Source organism: Diadema antillarum, unplaced genomic scaffold, assembly GCF_040938485.1.
Source record: "Diadema antillarum isolate AM-2024a unplaced genomic scaffold, OU_Dant_1.0 seq00001045_RagTag, whole genome shotgun sequence".
NCBI classification, from domain to species: Eukaryota; Metazoa; Echinodermata; class Echinoidea; order Diadematoida; family Diadematidae; genus Diadema; species Diadema antillarum.
Genome location: NW_027271876.1, coordinates 352,105 through 371,056, shown reverse-complemented (window position 1 = coordinate 371,056; position 18,952 = coordinate 352,105). Strand labels below are relative to the sequence as shown.

The following is an 18,952-nucleotide window of genomic DNA, read 5'->3' as shown; positions in this document are numbered from 1 at the left end:
TTTCCAGCAGGTATGAAGTATTGGTGGGGGTATTCTGCACTTAAGCCAAAACGCACGCAAAACTAACCCAAATCCTTGTCTTCCCGCAGAAAATTAGCTGCGTGTTGAAACAAGTCCGTAGCTTGCCCGGAAAGGTCTGACAGGGCCATACCTTTTTCCTGCACTTTGCCGCTGTCGCCAATGCACTGCGCGTTTTTCTCACTTTTTTCACTACTAAACGCTACCATAGCGCAGCACGCTAGCTAGCTGAGCTAGCAGACGGACCCTTTGCCGCGACGCCGCTGCCCTCCCATAACCAGCCCGCTGGCGCACGTTCCGAATGCTAGCTGTAGAAGCGCTAGTCAACGACTTTGCAAAAATGAACCACTCCGTTTTGCCTCCCGCAGCAGGACATTCTTCATGTTCTACCTGTTACATTTGTCGTTCTCTGGTTGATAAGCCTAAATCGAGCCGTCAGCCCCCAATTCTAGAATTAGTCCAACTTAAGACTACTAGTAAGAGGGTAAGTAAAATTTAGGTAGACTGGCCAGACGCCGTTCGAAGCACTGAGACTATTCATACGTTGTTGCGACTACATAACACTAATCTGACGACCGTTGCAAAATTGACAACGAAATGATGACGCTGACATTTGCAATGATGTTATTCGTGCTTGTGCTCGAGCTGCAGTCAGTGACCATCTCCCATGCTTCTACTACAATCAAAATGTCTGGTACTAGCGATTTTGATGATGAAAGGAGGGTCATTCAGGACTTGTTTCCACGAGGCCGATCAGGTAGGTACCAGGTACATTTGTACACAGAATGACTTTAAAACTTTACGTCCTCTTAATTTATAGATGTAACGTTAGAAAATATTAACGTTAAGTCTTACTATTACTAGATCTACCGAGTACCGGTATTGGTTTAACAATCATGACAATGGTAGAGGCGACAAGCTGTGATTGTCCTTTGTAGAAACAAACTTGTAATGTCAGTGAGTTTCTTCTTGGTGGTAGTGTGCTTCCTTCAAAGTTCATCCTTGAAGATTCTTCACAGAACTTGGCCACTGTGACCTGTGTGTCATGGGGTAGGCCTAGGTTGCATATATGTCAATATTTACAAGGTACGAGTAAAAAACGCCCCCAAACTAGCTGCTGCTGCATGCCTTCAGTCAGTAGGAGACAAAATACATTGACTAAGGATATAAACTCTATGAATCATGATCATGTGACCAGTAAATATTCTGTAAATTTACCGGTAACTCTCCTGTTTATGATCTGTAACGTTACGATGCTTTAAAGATTCCTCAAATTGAATTTCTTGCCATATTTTCGTAAAGGAAGATTATTTTGTTCAAATGACTTCTTGTTTTATTTCATCGTAACACTACAGCTATGTACCACTACCAGCCGGTAACCCTTTGACTTTGAGGATGGGCTGATTTTGCTATATCACACGTATTTCCCATATAGACACATGCCCGAGTATACTCGGGACTCATCCTCAACAAGTTAAATGTTCTGGTAGAAGTGTTCTGTAAAAAGATTTTTTTTTTTTTTAACTGTGCCAGGATTGGTCCATTCTGAAGATCAACCCTGTCCCCTCATCAGCCTCTCAGCCTTGACCATGTTACGGGAGATTGAAAATAGTGGATTCCACAGGTATGTTTATTTGCTGTCCTCTGAGTCATACAGTACATTAGATGTAAGAAGACCACCATGTTGTGCTCTGTGTTTCATAATAATGCTTGAATATTGGAAAAATTCATATCATGAGACAATCGTTTTAAGAACAAAAGTATGAACAAAAGCACAATAAGCACAAATTGCATCCACTGTCAGAAACACCACACTGCAAACCCTCGTCCAGTTGCTGAACAGGCTTTGATGAGAAGCACCGTATAAGTAGAATGTACCTTCATCTGCGTTTAATCCTCATTTCCAAAATATGATACAGTGCACTATAAATGGTTATAATGAACGTGGTGATTATGAAATTCTTGTTAAAACTCAAGTCCCAAAATTACCATCTACAGTCAATCTCGCCTCCACAAGTGTAAGCTATTTGGACTGAAGAAATGGCTTCGACTTTGAGAAAATTTGACTTACTGGGTATCAAAATGAATAGAACTGGAATATACAATGAGGAGGATTTGAAAAGAACTTCAACTTAGGCTATTGTTCAACTTAATGTGAGGTCGAATTAAGCAAGGTCAACTGTATATCTTTAATACACTATACTTTTCGGTTATAACAAAATTTTGTTAGCACGTACAACAAAAGAAGACCACTATATTTATGATTGGAGTACACTGTTATGCATGGAAGTACATGTAACATTGAACATAATAAAAATTGTCATCTTAGTCCCTCCCATTCTAAATGTTTTGTATTGCTGCACTGAAAAGATGTGTGTTCAGATGCTTTCTTGAATGTCATTTGATAATAGAAGCCTACATGAAGAACTTGGGAGATAACCTGCTTCAGTTGGAGTCCCACATTGAAGTCAGACATTCTGTTACTTGTCTGAGTCTTCCTAATAAGCTACAAAGTCTAAGGGTACGATGCTAGCATAAATTGGTCACATGCACACACATGGGCACCAAAAAGATGTGATCGAGTTTGTCATGTTGTATTTGTTAAAGTCAGAACTTGGTTGAATAATAAAAAGATTAATTCAAATATAAATTTATGCCTTCCTTGTCAGTAACTAGTGCAAAAGGTTAGTCAGTATATATTTCTTTATATTTTTGTTTATATCACTCAAATCTACGCTGAGCTTTTGATATGATATCGTTGCTTTCCCCCATCTCCTGATATCAAATTTGGGGAAAAATAACTAAAGACAAGGAATAATTTTCAACTCAAATTTGATTAGCAATTTTAGCTGATACTAACAATAATTATTTCAAATGGTATCCTGTACACTTCTATGGAAGAAAACTGCTACACAAAGGTTAGTTTGTGTAGCAGTGATGTCAAAATGCATAGCAAATTGCGATGCAATACCAGGAAAATTATTCCCTGAAAGACTTGATAAATCATATGAAATGAAAATAAAATGTGGTTAGGTAGGTTGATGTGTAACTTTAATATTCAATGCTTAGATGTACAAGTAGCATATACACTGTAGTACTGTTTTATAATTAATTTCATGAGTAATGGTATGTACATGTATGTATGTTATAATTTGTATCTATTCTGTTAGGCGCCAATCATTTGACTCAACACAGGTTGCCATGACATTAGCAGGAAAGTTTTGCTTTTTACATCTGATTTATCTGGTGACTTGAGGGAAACAGATCAGTTCATGTACCCCTAATTCTCTTTCTAATCACTTAGGACTATGGTGACTAACATCAGTCTAGATGTCAATCCTGGATGTCGGGAGTGCAGAGTGATGCTGTTACAGTACCTACCAAAGGGACTCTTCATAGACACACATCAGATGAGATCTTTGGCAGAGTTTGGGGGACCACAGGTAACATCACAGAGTACATCTTAAACTTCTTGTCCTTTTTGTTTAGTTGTTTATGAATGCACTTTGTCCACAGCAATCCTCATAATAGCTTGCAATAATATTAATGTCGAGAATGTCAGTGAGGATCATTTCTACCTGCAGTTAATAGAATACATCCAGTATACCATGGAAACAAAAATCACTCAAAACAAAACAAAATTGACATGGATGTATGTTTATTGCATGTGTACACATCAAACCACATGTTCCTTGTGCTCAATATACAAGCTGTAGTTGAAAAATAATACTTGAGAGTCTGCCTGTAGTCCAAAAAGGCCCATCAGCCTGTAATGTTGGATGCTGAAAAGTGACTGAGAGCCCATAATTCTGACTAGATTGGACACAAGCTTGGAATAGGTTTACCCCTAACTTAGGGTATGTAACATGTCAGATACCTGTACTTTAGCTTCATTAAATCTATGTTTTACTGGTGTGGTGAAGAAGATGTCGTGCAAGGCTGAGACTCAAATGCCCAATCTCACATAATACATTGTAGTGATTGTACCAAGGAGGTTGAAGAGATAGAGTTCCAAATGGCTGTAATTACATAATTCAAACAATTATCAGTCTTCTATTGATGTACAATTTAGAATTTCGCACAGTGCATTTTTTGCCTTTAATGATGATCGGGATTTGATGCTGCCATCTTGCTGAGCAATATGAAGATACATTTTGAATATTAACATGATGATGGGCAGTATTTTGCTTGTTTTAGGTAGAATGAAATGAAATCTAACTTCATGTTAAAGCGTATAAAACAAAAGTCGATCCCGTCCAGAAATACATGCATGTGCAAAAGTGTAAATCAGAGCTACACTGCCTGTCATGTGAAAGTGCGAAAACTGTACCCTCCTGTAAAGCCATTTTCCTTCACTTTTACTCATAATTCCAGTACTGATGTGGATTAGTCTTCATGTATATTTCTTTATCATAGATATGATGTACATCCAAGTTAGTTTAACTGAATGCATAAAACAAACAGACTCGGTAGAAACATTTGAATTCATGTTAAAAACTGATTTGTTTATCTGAGTAGTTTTATGACTCATGTCTTACCATCTCTGAAACTGTACTTTCTTCTTCTTTCTTCCTTTCTTCTTCTTCTCTTTCTGTTTTCCCTCTGTACTGCTTAGAGACATTTCATGTGATAATGCACTATACAAATATTGTGAATTGATTTTATTATTATTATTATTTAGGGCCTGGGTATGCCCAGTTGAGTAATTTTCATTTTTAAACAATTTATTTTTGCTCACCCCTGTGTCTTTGCCATTATACACCATGTATATCACCTATCTTTTACAAGTAGAGACTAAGAGAAGTAGTTACCATAACTACTTAACCCTAACTAGGCCGGGGGGGGGGGCCTCCGAGGCCCCCCCTCGATGTTCCGCGCGATGTATCGCAATCGCAAAGAGCTATCGCCGCGACGTTTCATGACTTTTTTCTTTCGAGTCTCCCGCATCTTTTGACACCAAATTTGCGACGCCCGGGTGTGCGGTTCCGAAGTTACGCATAAATATGCACATGCATGTCAGACCAAAAATTGCTCATATACGTTAATTCGTGTACAATTTCAATGCAAACTGTGCTTACTGGCAAATTTCATAAAAGCATGATTATTTTGGTGTTTTATTGATCAAAATCAATGAATAACATATTTTCTTGTTCGGAGCGATGTCGCGGACAAATTTCATTGAAAAAACAATGAAAAACATAAAGTCAAAAAAACAGAAATAAATAAGAAATTCAAAAAAACAATAAAATACTTACGAATTTTTTCTGATATCACAAGTTTTTTTAATTACATTTGCTAAGGACACTAAAAAGAATATTTACACAAAAAATGTGCCTGTTTTGGGCTTTATTTTGTGATTTATACCAATTAGTCTGATTTTATGCATCATCATGCATAAATTAGCATAATTTAGCATAAATAATGACTTTTGGAAAAATTGACTTCATGGTATTTTAGATTACATCATAGGCAATGTGTGTGCCAATTTTCGTCGCGATCGTGCAGTCGACGGCCGAGATCTGGAGGGGGGGCCTGGGAGGCCCCCCCCCCCCCCTCCGGCTCTATCAACTACCTAACTAGCCCGGCCTAGTTAGGGTTAAGACATATCTTACTAAGAAAGTGACTGATGATTATGCAGTGAGACACAAGTCAAGTGTCTTTCTGTGTACATGGCAGATCTGGTTTGGCACAAGCTTGAAATATTTTCGAGTGGCAACATCCAACATGGGTTCAAAGGAAATCAGACAGTTGTGATTCTATTCTCTTGAACCTCCTTGGTTGTACCCAGTAGAACACCATATTCCTTGACCATAACCTTTTACTCAGTGTGTGCCCATGCACCTAGAGGCGACTTGTCAAGCATCAAGCAAAAAAAAAAAAAAAAATGTTTGAACACTGTTCATTGACAACATCAAAAGAGGAGGAAAAGTGTGTCAACAAATGTATCAGAATGCAGTAAAGGTTTGAACATTTCTTGATAAGCATTATTGTCCTATCATCCATGTGGCCTTTATATGTAGGTCATGACATTTGAGGAGATTGATACAGAGAAGCCAGCTCATCAGTCAGAAGGTCACCTGATCACCGTGTACTCACCTGACAGTTACTCAGAGACTGATCATGTGACAGTCTCCCTCCATGTACCAATCCATGTGAGATACCACATGGCATCCAGGGATCATCAAACATGGCAGGTGGCTGTATCTCTGCCCCACCCACATGCCTATCTCCACTGTAAGGGTGAGTATGTGATCTGAACATCTCCTGCCTATCAAAGTCATCAATAATGCTAATATTGTCATGGACCATCAGTGTCCAATGTGCCAACATAACTACATGTATTTGTCCCTGTAAGCAAAGTTAAAGTTTACAAGTGTCTTTTTTTTAAGTCGAAACATTGGGCTTATAAATATTTCATACATTTTCCTAGTAGGTCATTTTGAGTCACCTTTTCCCTTCCTCCCCTCCCCTCCCCCCCCCCCCCCCAAAAAAAAAAAAAAATATGAAGAAGAAGAGGAAGAAGAAGAAGGAGAAGAAGAAGAAGAAGAAAGGCTCAAAGAGAAGAAAACTCAGGCAATAACTCATTGGCATAGGCCTACTATTTTCAGCTTACTCCAATATGCAAATGAGTAGCATTAGATTAACAAAGGTTCTGTCAAAATACCTTGTATCATGTCTGTGTTGTGCAGAGGTGGATATAGCTTGCGTGATTTCCAAGTGATTGTTTGTGATGAGCATAGTACTGATAGATTTATAGCCATAATCTATCTTGCTCTGAAAGTATTTTTGGTCGAAACTTTGAATGATGTCATTATTGGTTGTTTATCGAAGGATGCACCCAAAACAGCTGTTCAGGGGATGCCAAAGCAGACATGCTACAAGCCCCATGTACAGCTTCAAATCACAGCATGTGCAGCTGGACACCTTTGCCACACACCAAGGTTTGTAGACATGAGTGAAAACAGACCTATGAGTAACAGATTATGTGTTTTTTGAAGGTCTTTGCTAGCCCATAGAGTAATATACAGGCTGTTATGTATCTGCACAGGGCAGAACTAAATCTGTAAGATCAGAGGACACCTGTAAAATAGAACTTGGTATTTATTAAAAACCTTCAAGGTCTGTTTGAATTAATGAAGTTTTTAGAGGACACCTGTAAAACAAAACTTGGTATTTATTAAAAACCTTCAAGGTCTGTTGGAATTAATAAACTTTTGATATCATATTTATGTGATGTATGTGTGGGTGTGTATATGTGTGTTTGATTTATTTTTCTAAGTACAGTGTAACTGTATAGAACTCATATTCTTTTTTACTGGTGTTCACATTGAAGTTTTATATCCTTTTGATGCTCTGAAGTTACATTGTATGTGTATATACATGCACCAACACTGATAATAACTCAAGGCAGTCACTTTTAACTCACATGTGCTATGTACTTTTCATTATAATGGCATCCTTTCTTTTGTAAATGCTACTGTACAAAGCTTCTGCACTCAATTACATGTGCGGTATACCAAGATACTTTCTTCTTATTCATAATGGAAGGATGTTATAACATACCACAGTAAAAGTATGTCTTTCTGTGCTATAGTGAGATATATAAAGTTGTCACTGATGGTATATTGGTATTATTTTGCTCTATTTCATGTGTATGCAGGAATCTGTTGACACATTGGAGCTTCATGTTCCTATTGGACAAGATTGGCTGAGTGTGCCTGTTACCATAACAACCCTTGTCTGTATCATGGCTGGAAGTCTTGCCATTCTCATCACCATGGTGACAGAAGATGATAAAAATATGAAGAAAATGAAAGAGAGATAACCATCACTACTTTGGAATTTGTTACAAAAGGTAAAATGTGACATTTTTGAGTGACTGAATCTGGCAGAGGACTTCCACCTGTGCTGAACAAATAAATAATGCTGAGGAGGAACATAGTCTGCATATCTGAGTATGCAGTACTCACTCCAAGTCTTTACTTTTATGTTTTCATTTCTCTGTCAACAGTGAAAATTCTGGTTGTTTGCTTGTTTGTGTACAGTTATAGGTAAATCACAAATACACTGGGATATACCAGGGCTCCACAATAACTTTTTTTTTTTTTGGTGGCTCAGTGGGGCCACCAAAATCATCAATTTCAAATTTTGGGTGGCCCAAGAGAAAAATTTGGTGACCCGGAAAAAAAAACACACAATAAAAAACATTAACTCACTGCATGCATTTATGCATTTCCGGTGAAAAAAGTTACAAATTTATTGACATACTTTTTGGTGGCTCCAGACGGGCCACCAAATTTGCCCTTTTTAAAAATTTGGTGGCCCGACTTTCATTTTTGGTGGCCCCGGGCCACTGTTAGTGTGGAGCCCTGGATATACAATTGAGTACAGTCTTAATACAAGTGTTAAAGTGGTGCTTTTTTGGACATTTTCAGTGATATTATCTCAAAGTTTTACATACATCCAAGGTAAGTGTCAAGCAATGTTTCGTTCCCCCTAGGGATTATCATCCTTGTCATTTCAAGTTCGGTGCTGGTGTTAGGATTGCTGTGCAAGACCCACATTCACTTCCATAATGGATGCACATTTTACATGCAAAGTCTCTGCAAAAGCAAGGATCGCCCATAGGGATGTAACATACAAGAACACTCTAGACATGGTGACATGAATCTGAGCCTGGGAGCAAAATTTAGGTAGTAATGTTTTAAAGAAAGGATGAAACTTTTGGCATATTAAATAAAATCTGTCTTCCTAGTTATGTGTCTAAAACTGAGTGCTCAGTTTTGACTACATCTTTTAATATTTGACTGCAATCACGCGCAATCACTTTTTACATCGCCCAATTCCTGCAGACTGTGTGGTGGTGTGATTCTATCACCTAGTTAAGTGTTAATCTGACTGTACAGCATGTAAGTATTGGACCCCAATTTAAGGCAGTTGCTTAATTGGGAGATAGCACTAGCACTAGCACCGAACTTAAAATCACCCATGGTATCATGAAGCGCAAGGTACTTTGCATGAGTCGTTAGTGTCTGTAACTTTATATTGTAACTGCATGGATTGCATTGTATATGTGTACTTTACTTTAAAAATGGCAGTCTTTATGTGCAATGTTCTTGTTGACAACAGTATTTGTGTGGTTTTTATTACCTGTTATGTTCTAAACTTCAATGGGTTCAGTTTGTGTTATGTTTATATGTGAACAGTGAATTAGACTTGATTGAGCTCAACAGTAATTGCAAGTGTCATGAAAAGCTACATTTTTATTTTCCTATATTGACAAAAAAAGAGAAAAATCTCGTTAACCAGAATTGAGAGAGATGGACAGACAGACATGCTTCCTGCAACTAGAGGCATCAAGAAAAGAGCTCAGGAAAAGTAAAGAAAATGAATAGATATTACAGTCAACTTGATACAGAGGACTCAGGTTATAAAGAAGTCCTAGGGACCGGCAGTTTTCTTTCATTATATCGCAATTTCATTATAACCTAACAAATGCCTAATGAAAAACATATAGCTGATAATGCTGTGGCCTAAATTTTATTTCATTGTAATTGGAATTTCATTATAACCATGTTCATTATAACAAGAGTGCACTGTGCTAACTTGTGCAACTTCTGAATTAGTTGGAGTCCACAAGATGTTGAAATCAGAGAATCGGGAAATTTATGGATGTCAAATATTGGACATTTTGGGATTGCAGGAAGTCAAATGCCTCGCTTATGTTGACTGTAGGAGTAAAATCGGAGAGCAATAAGGGAATTTATGGATGTCAATATTAGACTTTTGGAGTTTGCAGGTCAACTACCTTGTTGATTGTAGGTACGTAGTAAAATTATGCACAATTTATTTCATCATACCAGGGAGGTGTTTGAGGAGGGGAATGTGTAGGTTCTATAGCACAATTGAATGCTTCACATTCACTGGCTAGATGTTCCATGCTCCACGCCGCTCTTCCATAGAGTTTGGAAATGGAGACCAAAGAAGATGTTCTTGATTATTTTTAAGCTGGTATTTCAAAGAAAATGTTTAAATCCTGTGTAAAATTTGCTGGTAATCTTGTACAAAACAACTACTTTAAGTTTTTCTTCAAATCTTCTGGTTATTAATACCCCCGGGCTGGAAAGAAAGTACATGTATCCCATTAAAAAGTTAAAATATAACAATCTTGTGCATATTTGTGCATAATATTGTCTGCCAGGTTTGAGACTGCAATGTTAAATCTTTCAAACTGATTAATTGGCTAATGCATGGTTTTGCATGTGTAGTAGCATTTGACAGTTAGTGAAGAACAAGTTTTACTAAATTTCTTCGCATGTGCTATCAATATTCTTCGCACACTAAGCAATTACTATTGGAAACATTGAAGGGAAGGCGAATTGCTCCTTGATGTATTTTAGGAACGATGCATATTCAAACAGTACTGCGTTCTTTTGTCAAAGCAGTTTATTAACGCCTGCAATAGGGTAGTACATAACTTCTTGGTGGCATGGAGCATGTTATGGGTACAAAGGAGAGATTTTGTTTCCTGTTCTTAACACCTCCCAGATCATACAGTCAACCTTAAAGTCGACCTCCCTTGAATAAGTCGAATAATTTCCAAAGTTTGAAGGTCTTTTCAAGTCCTCTTCACTTTATATTCTGTTGATTTTACCTCATGAGTCAAATGTTTTCCAAGTCAAAGCTATTTCTTCAGTCCAAATAGATTAGACTTAGGCAAGGTTGACTGGACTTACTTCAGCCATTGTGGACTCTTCTCATACAGAGGCTGATAATCTTTCAGGATATTGTTATGTAATGATACCCAAATCTGTTATTCCCCCTTCCATATTCCACTATGATGACCAGGGCCCAATTTCATAAAAGTTGTTAGGATAACAACTCTTGCTGGAATGGCAACTTCCAGTAGCAACAGCCAATCAGGAAGGTGACTTTTTGTCATTACCATGACAATTGCCATTCCAGCAAGAGTTGCTATTGTATCAACTCTTTATGAAATGGGGCCCAGATTTACCTCCCTACGTCCCGCCAGTCATTGACCTCCACAAACACCTCTCACCTCCAGTGAGTCACAAGCCACTATCATTCCTTGATCATCCCTTGGGTATACCACTAGCTGGTATCAGACAACGTCCGAGGATAACCAGACCACGATTTCTGACCAGCTTGAGCCAACCCAAACATCCTGTCCTACCCCCATTGAGTACTCGGAAATGATATCAGTCTAACTCCATAAAGCTAGTCCTGCCTCTGTTTCAATCACAACCAAAGTTTTAGCCAATTGAAAACCCTTCTCTAGCATCAAGACTCCACCTCATTCATATGTTGGCCAGTCGTATATAATTGGGGTATATTGAGAATTGTAAGAATTGCAAGACTCGGAGATTCAACACTCGGAATAGTCGGAGCAAGAGGACAAGCTGAAGTTACCTGTCCAATAAATGCCTTACTTCAAGATATATTCACTGCGTCACATGTGACTCCTTCAACATACCTCTTTGAATATATCTGATCCCAATGCAACAATACATAAATTTCTATTTTGTCTCTGTGTGGCTTATATGTAATCTTGCATCTAATCTTGTTTATTTCTATTATCTACATAATATACACCTTTACTGCACATTTCACTGTCTGGGTCAAGTGCCACTTCTCATTTGATTGAGTATCAAAAGGACGCATCTTGCTATACAAGCAATCTGCTGCTTCTAAGGAGCTACCAAATGGCTATAATTTTGTATCATTTTATTGCTTTACTTTGATATAGGGTCATAAACATAAATTGAAGTGGATTCAGATATTTAAGAGTGCAACAAAACTGTACACCTGCTGTACTTGAAATGGTAATAGTAAAGAACAAACATGTTTTATCGTTAGAATAGAAATTATTCTCCCAGAGAGGGAGAAAGATGGAGAGAGAGAGAGAGAAGGGGGGGGGGGGGAGACCTAGATAGCGAGGGAAAGATATGATGAACAAGGAACACACTGTGGCTCATTGAGATCAAATGACAACATTGATATAGAAAAGTAATAAGTAACCTTTATTTGAAATCCTTCATCATCATATACATGTATTGCATACAATCTATAAATACACAACTCATGCTGTTTATATCTCATATCAATTCTGCCCGTAAAATTTTTGATAAATCTACTATGACAGACGGACAAATTAAGATACCAGTGATTAGTAGAAGTACACGGTAGGAATGTTGGGCTTTTCTGAATACAACAAACAAAATGGAAAGGAACATTCTCAGATAGGTGTAGTCCAAACCCGCATGAAAGGATTGCAGATGATTGTAACAGCTTACACTGAGAAGTAGACACATTATTAAAAAAAAAAAAAAAAAATGGTTACAGCATGACGATGTATACTTTGCTAGTGGTTGATAAATATTTCAATGTATGACTTGACATTACATTCTGTAGTTATACACTTTGCTAAATTCATTAAAAATTTGTGTGAATAAGATGTGTGCAGCATCCTGTGATAAATGCCCATTGATTTTTACTAGTTACATAAATCCAAAATCCTCTGGGGCATTATTTACCCTTCACTTCTTGGTCATTATGTAGGACCAATCATTGGGGACTTCATACTGCATTATATACACTTCTTTCTGAAGACTGTCAGTTTGCAGTGGATTATAGCTAAGACACATTCATTAGGCAGTCTTGATCTAATACACTGTACTTGTAAACTTTGCAGCAATTCACTGTGGACAGGCAAACAAAATGTTCCCAAATTTTTTATTTACCTGACATACACACACAAAAAAAGACTTCACACAGAACATTTGCTATTTTTTTCTCAAACGAACTCCATGATAATGTAGCACACTGCCTGTCTCTGATTCAAATCGTCGCTGGGGCGACAAGACCTCCTATCTGCAAAATGTCAAATGTTCAGGAGAGCCAAAAAACATGGCGGCCAAAGCACTGCAGCAAATGGGATAGCCTTTCCTTTGACATGCCATGGTGGCTTCATTTACGGGGCAAGACAGTTAGGATTTGGACAGGACATCACTTAACCAATTATGTGACCATTAATCCATAAAAGTCATTTTCACCAAAATTTCAGATACAAGGTCTTGTCACCCCAGCGACGAAATTTGTACCATGTATTTGGGGATTCCATACCTAGAGTATTGACGTGAACGTTCAGATATGATTCAAGTGTTCAAGACTTTACATGGTATGGAAGACTTTGATCCAGCTGTTCTCTTTGTCATCAATGATCAAGTTACATGTGGTCATACTAAGTTTCAGTTGTAAAAAGGAAGGTGTCGAATGAGTAAAATGTTAAACTCTTTCAGTCAGAGAGTAGTTAAAACTTGGAGTAGCCTTTGTGCGAAGCTGTTGAGGCAACATCAGTGAACAGCTTCAAGTCTAAGCTCAATGATCACTGGAAGCAGAAACATAACTAACTTAATCCAGACTGCAGAAACTGACCACCCTGTGGATACATCACATGGATCCCTTCAGGCTCAAGATTGAATCCTTTGAATGGCCCTCTAAAGGTCTTCAACTATACTGGTGGTCAACATCTATAGGTAATTCAGGTAATAGGTAATGACAAAAGAAGCCATACTCTTGTTTACTGACAAGTAAATGACACAAGTGTGTATTCAGTCACAAAGTCAGAGGGAAGGTAGCAAAAAAAAAAATACAATGCAGAAACTCCCTGTGAGGACTGGATATTAGTACTGTTGAAGACCTTATAAACAGACCAAATTCTATGAAAGGGTTAGGTCTACTTTAATAAGGTGAAGGTACAAATGAACATCAAATTTCTTCCATACAAGTATTTTATACACAGGTACATTGGATGCAATTTATTTCCTTTTACAGTGACTCTAGCGACACATATTCTACATTCAAAGCTCCTGGATAAGCAAACTTGAACAAATTTTAGCCACCTTTTAAAGATATTTGCCCTTTTGGGATAGGATGAAGCACTTACACAGACGTCTTAAGATGTACATGTACTGTGTATGGGTCAGAATTTTGAACGATGTACAATTGAGCCAAAACAAGGCAAAATTCAAAAAGTAGGAAATTCTCCAAATCATTCATCTTACCTGAAAGAGTATAACTCAAGCTTTAATATGAACCCAATTATACTAGGATTTTCCCAGAGGAACAAGTTTTTATTCACCGCTGAAGTTTACTATGTCCAGAGCAGCGAACGTCCGTGAAGAAAAGTACTGCACATACATTTGAATACCATTTAACATAGTTTCCAAAGATCTGATTCAGTTCAAAATCATAACGAAATATCTTAAGGGACATGTGTACGTGATTGCATAATATTAAGCTTGTACTCTTAACCTGTACATAATGGTAGACAACTGATGATTTAACTAAATTCGTCATTTCTGTGGAAATATTGCTCTTCCGCTAAACACTTTCTTAACTTTACGCGCATTTTACAGAAACTCAATATTTTCACCTCTTATTTCACTATCCCATACTTTAATCCTCACTCCCAAATAATAATATACCTTTTTAAGATGTATCTCATCTGGGCAGTCTCTATAACCCAACAAACATAGCATAGTTTTCATCACGGAGGTTCGCATGTAGCCCACGGACGTTCGGAACAAACAAGATATTGAACAAAGCAGCTCTCTTGAGTTGGAAACGCATTCTACTCACAACAAACAGCAATTTCATATCGAGAACAAACTCCTCTGCAAAATCCTGAATAGATATTACCAATTCTCAATTATATAAGCTTGTTTATCTTCTCATACTGAGGAATCAAAGAAAACAATTTTTCCATCTCTCGTAAATGAACGTACAAACGTACGTGTAATCTCAGTGACGTAGTCCATCCTTGAGAACGAATATATTTATCAAAATTTCGTTATCATGAAGTAAATATTCAGGTCCTAAACTTGTTATATAAAGTCTACAATGCAAAATTTGCTTTTTATATAACGAACATGGTCACAGCTAAAATTATGACAAAGGATTAATATAGAAAAACAGAAGAAATGTGCTCCGTTATAGAAATACGAAGTTTAGCTGGGGAGGGCAAACGAATAAGAAATCCCTCTGTGTTTGCTCCTTGTGTTACACACTGTTACCGAGGAGAATTTGTGTTATTATATTAGTCAGAAATGATAATAGGTTCGATACTGCGAAGTTTCGTCATAACATGACACAATAAGTCCATATAACTTGGATGGATGTTTGTGACTTCGATATTATACAATATGGTTTGTTATAACAAACCTTTTGTAGCGAGTCATTTCGGAGGCTCGTTATTCATACAGTTTGTCAATACAAAAATTGATAGAGTTCGTATAATTATGACGCTTTTTTTATTCGGTAAATGATAGGAATCTCCGAAGGTTAATCGAAGGGCTTATTAATTGGAACATGAAAAATTATGTTCGCTTATCCAAAGGTGGAGAAACAGGTTAACAACTAAAATCCTCCAATTTCAAAACCTCATAATAACCATTTTCACCTAAACGAATATCAGGCCCATTCCACTTTTAGAAGAACGGACCTAAAAATAATGATCCTTAATATCTATTTTTAGAAGAACATTTCTAATAACAAACCTCCTGAATTAACTACAATTTTTTTTTTCATTTTGGAATAACAAACCTTTGGACATCGGAGTAACGAATCTTTGGAAGAGCGAACGTATCAAAGTGCAACCATAAACCTATTCTTAATCATTACTTTTTTTAACATGTGTTTTCAAAGTAAGCACAAAAACACAAACAAATTGACGATCTCTCTGTCTCTTAAATGTAAAATGAAAAAAAAAAATCTTGGAAAAAATTACAAATGAATATTGCTTTTCATTGATGAGTATAAAACAACACCATGTGATGATAAGCGGAGGATTTGTGTGTTTTCATCAGACAATACTTGTATACTGCATGATTTTTGTTCGCTTGTGACGGCATTTCGATGAATAAAAAACATAAACAAACAAACAAAAACTTCTCCAGAGGAATTTGGTATAACGGGAGTGCACTGGCAATTCTTTTCTCTGTGTGTTGGAGCTCGATCCCTTCTCTGTTTCTCAGTCATTTTCATTCAACTGCTTCCAGGTCCTTTTGAAACTTTTCCGTTTCTTATTCAACACATGCTCATTACAGACTTCTTCCGTCATTATCCTGGATGTGATTGCATAGCACTTTTCGGATTTGTTTTGGTTTGTTTTGTTTTGTTTTTGTTTTCTGTTTGGTCGCAGCATGTTCAGGCTATTGAGGGAATGAGAGAAAATCGTCATGAAGAGAAAAATAAGAATGAATTAAGGCATTTAATATCATGACAATTACAGCGAACGTCCGTTATGGAGACCAAAACTGGATGTGTTCTGTTTGAGACGGCAGCTACCATACTCAAAAGATAAACACTTAGAGCACCTGTGACTAAAAAGTGGCACTGATCTTCTTTCTCCTACTATGTAATCCATTGACTTATTCAACCAACGAACATCCGTGAAAAAAACATTTTCCGTTTGTTATTACAGGTAAATTGAGTGCTGAACGCTATTCACTTTCGGGTATGGGCGGCTCGGTGATTTGGTAATATTTTCAACTAACATTAATCTTATGTGCAGTGATATATTTGTAATTGTCAGAAATTTCCTTTCTCGGACAGAACGTCCGTGAGCGAAACTTTCAGAACCTGTAACAGTACATATTGTCTCCAAAACCTCATTAGAAAGAAATTTAAACGCACAGAAATGACAGATTACGCAAAATTCCATTTTCCTATAACTTTGTTTTAAGTGTTTAGCTGTTTTTGTATAATTAGAGGGAAAACGAGCGTAAAATTGTGAGTAAATTTTCAATTGTTTGTTCATCATGATCACATAACGCCTTAAAAATTCTGAAACTACTGCTCTAAACTCATTGTTTACTTTGTAAAACTTTATTTGTCGCTATTCGAGCCAAAAGTTTTAAAGAATACAGGACACTTTCGGGACAAGTTATCCCTATCGGAGGGATTGCATACGTCACGGACGTTCTCTGGAATTATCACGGACGTTCGTTCTACTACTAGGGTCATGTTCCAGGACGGATAACTAATCGGAAGAGAGTACCTAGCCTTCCTAACTCTTTCAAAAATTTGAAAAGGTATTGTCAATGCAAATTATAAGAAATTTGACATCCTTACAACATATGTATTGCTCAGAGGGGGATCAGAAGGTGAATTTTCACAGAAAATATCAATTATTTGCTTGGTTTTTGGTGAATTGCATGGTCCAAAAACTGCGGACGAACCTCAGTCCGCTCCAAAAATGGCATGCAGCTCCTCGGCTAGAGAGCCAAAGGTAAAATGCACCTTCGCCATCAAAGCAAGATGGTGTCCCACTCGAAAACGTTTTAATCATCACGGACGTTCTTTTTTTCTTGGAGGTTCGTCTAAAAATACAATTTCGGTTCCTACTTGACAAAGGATGGACAGAAACTCAAAACAAACATATTATCGTGTTGCTAGATCTTAGTTGATTACGACTCAGAACAATATCGCCAATAAAGTTTCATGGGCTACGATCTTTATTAGAAAATAGCGGAAGCACGTCCGTGACGAAAACTGAGTCTAATTTTGCATAAAAGAATATTACGTCCCATGTACAGCCAGCAGACGTACAATTTTTGCAGGATATGTTCATTAGGTGGAACACCAAATTTTCGTATACGTTACAGTTGGGACAACAAAGTAGAATTTGCAGCAGCGATAGAAATAAAAGCATCACGGACGTTCGTCTGTTTAGGACTTTGATATTTTGATTGTTCTCTGTAATTTTTTACGTGCTCATAAAGTTCTTATAATTTTGTGGTACATACCCATGATATGTCAGATCCAGAACATGGTCAGATATTAGATGCCACGTACCATTAAGAATGCACATCATTAGTTTGAAAAACAAAAATTATTGTGAAAATAGCGTTTTTACCGTGTTTTTACGCTTTAAGTCCTTGTGAAATGAAAAATATCAGGCAAAAGTCAACCAAACCATATATTTCCTGAAAGGGAATTTACCAATCTTTGAGATGACATGAAAAAATCTGGTTTCTTAGATCATCCTGGCGTGTTCTAAGGGAAAGAATGTCATAAGGTACGAAAATTGGCAATTGTACATCGTTCAAAATTCTCACCCGTATACAGAACCACTGAGTGATTTATGTATAATATGAAGAGATTCAGCATACTGTATGGTACCTAGAAATCAGTAATCATACAGTAAGCTGACGACTGACTACAGCTGCTTTTGTTTATTTTGTTTCCTTTCCAAGATTGTTCCCAAACAGCAGGCAAGTATGCAAGAAAAGAATAAGATGCTGAAAATGGGAAATGATAATTGCAATGCTTGAATCATCTGCTGTTAGTTTACATTAATTGCATGTCTTATCTGCACATCAAACTTTACTTGTTAAAAAAAAAAGTCCTTTAAAAAGACAAGCAGCACTTCTCAGCATTTTGAAATTGAAAGTGCACTAGCTGTAAATAACAATCCTAAAATTTTCTCACCTCTTTTTTTTTTTTTTTTACTGCATAAAAGAATAGCAAATCTAAAACGTGCTACGTGTGATGTCATTTTGATAACTCAAGATATGATCAATGCCGACAGTTGGTATCAACCTTGCACAAAATGAAATGAAAAAAAAAAGTGGAAGAAATGTATCAAGGATGACACCATAGGAGATTAATCTGTGATATGAGAATAGTGTGAAATCAAAGTGAGGGATATTGCTTGAACTTGAGGAATATCAAGCAAACACGAAGAGGTTCCTACCATTTGAGAATTTGCATTAGAAACATTTAATTCTATGATTTTACCTAGAACACATCAAGGATGCAAGTTCATACTGGTTTGCAGGCACAAACCCTTGTCGGACATAAAGGTGTCTGCGCCAAGACTACTACATGCACCACCCTGGCACTGCAGCTT

General features: G+C 37.1%; 1 protein-coding gene across 1 annotated transcript; it reads left to right on the top strand.

Moving 5' to 3' along the window:
• Window positions 1-391: 391 nt before the first annotated feature.
• LOC139743075 (phosphatidylinositol-glycan biosynthesis class X protein-like) lies at window positions 392-7,885 on the top strand. The gene is made up of 6 exons (XM_071653583.1): window positions 392-775; window positions 1,552-1,642; window positions 3,323-3,461; window positions 6,039-6,258; window positions 6,850-6,959; window positions 7,679-7,885. Exons 1-6 carry the CDS (start codon window positions 616-618, stop codon window positions 7,841-7,843), a joined length of 885 nt encoding a protein of 294 aa, XP_071509684.1. The 5' UTR covers window positions 392-615; the 3' UTR covers window positions 7,844-7,885.
• The last annotated feature ends 11,067 nt before the right edge of the window (window positions 7,886-18,952 follow it).